General features: G+C 52.4%; 1 protein-coding gene across 1 annotated transcript in view; it reads right to left on the bottom strand.

The window, feature by feature from the left end:
* The window catches only part of Frmd4a (FERM domain containing 4A), a 288,454-nt gene that overhangs the window by 27,343 nt on the left and 254,691 nt on the right, over positions 1-6,420 (bottom strand). Inside the window, exons 16-18 of the mRNA XM_013014606.1 lie at positions 3,004-3,206; positions 1,980-2,165; positions 6-268 (exon numbers count right to left, since the gene is read on the bottom strand). Of these exons, the coding sequence (XP_012870060.1) occupies positions 6-268; positions 1,980-2,165; positions 3,004-3,206 (652 nt within the window). The remainder of the gene's footprint in view (positions 1-5; positions 269-1,979; positions 2,166-3,003; positions 3,207-6,420) is intronic.

Below are 6,420 nucleotides of genomic sequence, written 5' to 3'. Positions count from 1 at the left end.
CTTGCTCGGCGAGTCCTCCGCCAGCGTCGAGTAGTTGGCGTTCATCTGCGCCGGGTAGTAGTGCTCGGAGCTCGAGTGGCTGGTGCACGACGAGCAGTCGTCCATGGGGTCCGAGCCGTTGCTGCTACGAGTCCTCGGGGTGTAGAAGTCGGGGCTCCCCGTGTCGTTCTCCGAACCCAGGAGTTTGCCCTGGGACTCCAAGCTGGAGCTCCGGTGTCTAAAGTGCAGAGCGAGGCTGTGCAGCCGCGTGGGGCTGATGTCCACCGACCTGCGGGGAAGACGAGGTTTGGGTCCGTGGGAACCCCTGCGTGTGCAGGGGAATCCCCACTTCCTAGGCCCTCCTAGCCTCAGGGAGGCGGTCACAAAACCCACGCTGGCGGGCGTTGCAGGGCGCTCAGCGACCAGCGACGCGATCCTGATCGGCAAGGTTGCAAGGGGAAATCCAGGCGCTGCCAGGGTTCCCAAGGGGAACAAAGAAGCTTTTGGTACCCTGGAGGCAGAGCCAGGAGTTAAGAGTTGGGTTCCTAAGGGTGGGGCCTGGCAGAGGGCCGGAAGCTAGGACATGCAGTCCTCTAAAAAGTACATGCCAATATCTAGTTTCTGTGTGTGTGTGTGTGCTGGGGCTTGAACTCAGGGCCTGGGTGCTGTCCCTGAGCTACTTTTGCGCTCTACCACTTGAACCACAGCACCACTTCCAGTTCTCTTGGTAGTTTAGTGGAGATAAGAGTTTCACAGACTTTCCTGCCCCGGCTGGCTTCAAACTGTGATCCTCAGATCTCAGCCTCCTGATTAGCCAGGATTACAGGCCTGAGCCACTGGTGCCAGCTAGAGGGTTTTTGTTTTTTTTTTTTTAAGGTGCATAATAATGTTCTAGATATAAAGAGAACTAGCAGATCAATATTGTTGGTGTTACAGAAACCCTTTAAAAAAAAATCTTTGTAGGCCAAAAGAGCAAAGATAAAAACAACAACAAGAACAAAAAAAAAAAAGGCCAGGTGTGGTGGTGTATATTTATAATCCTGGCCAGGTAGGAGGCAAAGTTTAGATGCTAATCAGACACTGGCTTGGGCAAAGGAAGAAGACCCTATGAAAAACAAACTACAGCAAAAAGGCCTGGAGGCATGGCTCAAAGGGTAGAGTATCTACCTAGCTGGTATAAGCCCTGGGTTCAAAAGACAGAACTAACCCCCCCCCCCAAACCCAAATCAATGCTCTCTACAAAGACCCTTTCATATGATTAAAACAAATCACTCCCAACCCCACACAAACGGATGTCCATTTCCAGTGAAGACTTTATGCTGGAAGCTTGGTGGAGCACATTCTCCCCTGCCCCCGCACCACAGATGGTACAAATACTCACCCTATGTGGAGCTGTCTACAGTCCCGGCTACCTGACTCCATCAGTGGCCCTCTCTGTCACTGGACAGATGATGGTACCCAAGGCTGGGGATAAGAAGTCAACGGTGGCTCCTCCACCACTCAAGCCCCCACCGGAGGCCCCCAGCAAGGGACCTTCCATGACCTGGCTTTACTTCTGTTTGAGAAGATGGATGCAATATACTGAAGCTTAATTTTTTGCCCGTTTTACTTGCTGTTAATTTATATCTGGAGCATTAAAGCCAGTCTGAAATAATCCTGGGCATACTATCAAATCAATCAAGGTCAGTGCAAGGGTGATTGGGATTCCCCACTTCCGGTGCTAAGCAGCTTTCCTGCCTCCAAGTCCACTGAGGACGCTGATCCAGGAGCCTGGGGATCCCCTAGTGGACGCCCCGTGTCCCTAGATGTGCAAAGGGGGCTGTCAGATTTCTTGGCTAACGTGGTCTGACTGCTCTGGTTTTCAAGCTTTCTTCACTTACAAAGAGACCTCGTCTTACTGGCTCAGGCCGGATTCCAGCTCACCTGTCTTTGGCCACGGCTAGGGGTCCACCATGCCTCGCTATAGACCAAGGCGAGGTGCGGAGGGCCTGAGGACTCACCTCGTGGAATGGACGTAGTGGGGGCTCCGGACGCGCAGGTCTGGCGTGGAGGGCATGCTGGACTGCGAGTTCCAGTGCGGGAGGCCGCGGATGGGGCTGTTCTGCAAGGAGCCGCTTCCCCCGCCGCCACCGCCGCCGCCGCCGGCCTCCGCGCAGCTCCCGGTGCTGGGAAAGCGCTTGTGGCTGCTGAGGACCAAGCAGGCAAGCCAAGCTCCACACCCCTGCCCGACAGCCAGGCACCTTTCCCCGCGGGCCTGAGCAACGTGGGGCGCAGAGCTCCGGGATGGATGGGAGGCTGGTGCAGGACTCCCTTTCTCCCCTCCGGATCGCTGCCTTTTCTCCAGCAATGGGGTGTGGGGTGAGGGGGGCTTGTCCCTACTCCCCCCCTTCAGTCAATAGCAGATACAGACCCTCCCTAGACGATCTCTCTATTCTATGAAGCCTTCCCTTTATTTCTTTATTTCTGGAACCCTCCCTTCCACCCCCAGGTCTTTATAGGGTGTGTAATTAACGGAAATGAGAAAAACACAGACTTGAACCCGAAGTGCCTTCCAAAAAAACCTCCCCAGAACCCCAACGCTGTCTACAATATTATCCAAGGAATGAGCTGATAATGCGCAGCTCGGGTTGCAGCAGCTTGGCTCCACAACTCTGCCGGAAGATGGTTTTGGATTTCGCACCGCGTTGGGATTCCTGTGAGTGGCCTCTCGTTTTGCCATCTTGGAACCGTGCTGCCTAAAGATCTCCTAATTAATTCCCGTGGAACTTAACAACGTTAAAGCCATCTGCCAGCAGGTTGAGTGTGAGCCAGGCCTGCCAGTTTCCCTGCGCCTCGACAGAGTGGGCAGCAGAGGGCGCTGTGAGCACAGAAAGGCAAAGCCAGGCTATGGAGCACTATGTGGGGGGAGCACTATGCGGGGGGGGGGGGAGGACTTGGGGTCTGTAGGTGAGCTCTGGCCACCTTCGTGGACAAGGACAGGCAATGTCGGCAGTGACCTGCTTTTGGCCTCCTGGCCTGACTCACCCGGAATGACTGTGGGAGGAACGCTTCTTGACCTTCTCATAGGGCTCATCCAGGGACGACTCGCTCCACATCTTGGGCTTTATGGGGGACTTGTCGTAGTCGCTGCGGTGATAGTGCATCTGCCTGAGTCCCTCCAGGGACTGCGGAGGCGGAGGCCTGTTGTGTGAGGACGGCGGCCGAGGGGGGAGTCCCTTGTGCGGGGACTGTAAGGGGGATATTGTGCTGGTAACCTGAGCATCTTCTGCATGGAGACAGGAAGAAAGACAAGTCTCGGTCACCCCAGTACTGCCACCAGCACACTGGAGCCACGTGGCAAAGCTCCACCTGTGTCCCCCGAGAGCCCTGGGACTCTGCAGATCTAAACTCCCAGCAGAATGAGCTGGGAGGAGAGGTGGCCCTTTTAATGAATGAATCCTGTTAATTAAAGCCTAAATTCTATCCAATAGCTTTCAAATCACAGCAAGAACGTACTTACTATTTAGTATATCACAACATGTTTTTGTAGTACAGGGACTTGAACCCAGGGCCTTGTTCTAGCAAGCACTCTACCACTTGAGCTATGCCCTCAGCCTTCTTTTTCTTTTTTTCCCCCCTTTTTTAAAGTTGTTTTTTTTCAAGCAGTCCCCTACTTATGCTTTTTTTCCCCTAGCTAGGATCATAGACATGTGCTACCATGCCTGGCTTTATTGTAACTTTTATGGTGGTGGGATTGAACCTGAGGCTTTCCATGGAGCTACACCCCTACTTTGTAACTTTAAGAAACAGTAAACATCAAGTTTGTTTGGGGGGAATTTAAGCTTCAGGAGGGTTTTGTCTGCTCTGCCTTCTACGATGCCCTCCAGATCAGGAATGAGTGTGGACACTCAGCAGGTGCTCAAGAGACATTTAATGGAGGGGGAAAAATGTATGTATATCCACCAAGTATGATTCTCTGCCCGTGGATCTAGTTATTTAGTCTGGTTTTTTTTTGTTTTAATTCCAGAACTACCTATATTCTTAATCTGTTCTGATATATTTTAATTAATTGGCAGTGCTGGGACTGAACCCAGGACCTCACACGAGCTACACAAGTGCTCTACCACTGAGTTACATCTTTGGCCCTGTGTGGGTGGAATTTCATTTAGGAAGGGCCTTGGGGTCGCTCCATCTCCCATGGGCACGGTGGGGCAGGTAGAAGACTTTGAGAGGAAGCGCTGCAGCTGGACAGGGGAAAGCACCATGGGGAAGAGGAAGGAAGGACACAGGGCGGGAGCATGCTGTGGTGAGGGCTGGGTGAGAGCCGTGGGCATAGTCCAGCTGGGCAGTGGCTGGTAAAAGGGGGCGGAGAGAGCAAGGGGGCGGGTTTCCTGGTGGCACCATTGATAAGCAAAGAGCTCTGAGCACTACCTGGGACCCTGAATTGCAGGCAAGCAGAAGGGAACTGCAGAACTCTGCACGTTGTTAATAAGCGCGAGTCACATAGTTAGGATGGAAATCCTGCTGCAGAATGATTCATCTGGCAGGTTGGGGCTGGGAGGGGAGAGAGGGATGAGGGAGGACCAGCAAAGATATCTTGTGTCTTGTAATGAGATCCTGGGACAGAGGAGAGGAAGGACCTTTGTGTTCATGGGGAAGGCGAGGGGGGGGCATGGGGGACGGATAGGGGAACGGGTGGAGGTGGGGGCCACCACCAGGCAGGCATGGGGTTTCACAACTGCATTCTTAACCCTTAACCCAGAAGCCTAAATACACTCCTACCCCTCCTTTGCCCCCCACTTCCTGCCTCCCAAATCAATACAGGAGGTCTAGAAACTGAGGGCTGGGTGTGGTGGTGCATGCCTGTGATCTGAGCTATGTGACAAAATGTGAGACCTTATCAGAAAAGAATGAAAAAAAAGGGGGTAAGCATGGGGGGAAGCGTCACAGCTCAAGCTGAACAGCATTTACTTAGCAAGCGTAAGACCCTGAGTTCAAACCCCAGTAATGCAGAGAGAGAGAGAGAGAGACAGAGACAGACAGAGATTGAGAGGGATGGAGGGAAAGAGAAGATAGAGGGAGATGAGAGAGGGAGAGGGAAAGAGGGAGAGCGAGGGGCAGAGGGGGAGGGGGAGAAGGAGGGAGAACCAGCCCCCCCTCCCCTGCAGTGGGAGTCTGGGACACAAAGTGGCACAAGGGCGCTTTCAGGATACTGGAGACGTGGGAACATGGGGAGGAAAGGATGATCAAGACTGATGTCTCGCTCGAGCCAACATTACCTGTTGCTCTGGTCACTCCTCTGTCACAAAAGAACACTAACTTGTTCTTGTTCCCTTCCCAGAAGAGATGGGGGCACCAGAAGTCATAACAGGGTTGGACATTTGGCACTGAAAATGAATCTTAGCCAGGTGCTGGAGGCTCACGCCTGCTATCCTAGCTGCTCAGGAGGCTGAGATCTGAGGATTGTGATTTGAAGCTAGTCTGGGCAGGAAAGTCCACAAGACTCTAATATCCAATTAACCACCGAAAAGACAGAAGCAGAGCTATGGCTCCAACTGTAGAGTGCTAGCCTTGAACACAAAAGCTCAGGGACTGTCAGGCCCTGAGTTCAAGCCCCAGGATCAGCACATGCACACACACACACACACACACACACACGCACACATGCATGCACACACACCAGAATAGAAAATGCCTTTCTGTTTCTTGGATGCCTCCATGTACCTCCATGTACTGAAGCAGACAATAAAATATTCCAATCTGACTTGTAATAAGTCGGGCCAAGAGGACTGGGTAAATAACTCACCAGACGTTCTCCACATCAAGAGCAATGACTATTATTAGTGCAATTATCATTATTGCTAGGACTTGGGTAGGCCTTTTATGTTTTCCCTCTGAAAAACCACTTATCACTGCCTGCCTGAGGGTTCCCCAGAGGGCAAAAAAATTAACTGCCACTTAATATATTTCTATGTAATTAATGTTCCCCCTCCTAATCATTTGGTTTAACACCCACAGCAAGACTCAGAAATGGTTCCGAGTTTTGGAATTCTTAACTTTGGCTGGAGATGGTGATGGCGTGTCAGGGGTTTAGTCCTGCTTTGCTAAGACTCGCTATGAAAATATCACAGCTGTGCCTCTTACCTGTCATCCTAGCTACCCAGGAGGTTGAGGTCTGGAGGATGGTAGGTCAAGGCCAGCCTGGGCCATAAAAGTCTGAGAGTCTCCATTTTCATGTAACCAATAAAAAGCTGGGTGGCTCAAGTGCTAGTGCTGGACACCAGCTGAACAAAGAAGCTGGGTGAGGGTGAGGTCCTAAGTTCAAACCCCAGTACAGAGCTGGGGGACAGGGGATAGGCTGCCAAGGGACATAGGAAATAGGATAATGTCCGTGGCTGGCCAGATATGGAAAGGGCATCTCCCCCCCTCCCCCCCCCCCGTTGTCTCAGAAAGCACCAGAGG

The sequence above is a fragment of the Dipodomys ordii genome, unplaced genomic scaffold, assembly GCF_000151885.1.
Source record: "Dipodomys ordii isolate 6190 unplaced genomic scaffold, Dord_2.0 Scaffold24, whole genome shotgun sequence".
NCBI lineage: Eukaryota > Metazoa > Chordata > Mammalia > Rodentia > Heteromyidae > Dipodomys > Dipodomys ordii.
The sequence above is the reverse complement of the archived record's forward strand: the minus strand, read 5'-3'. Positions and strand labels throughout refer to the sequence as shown.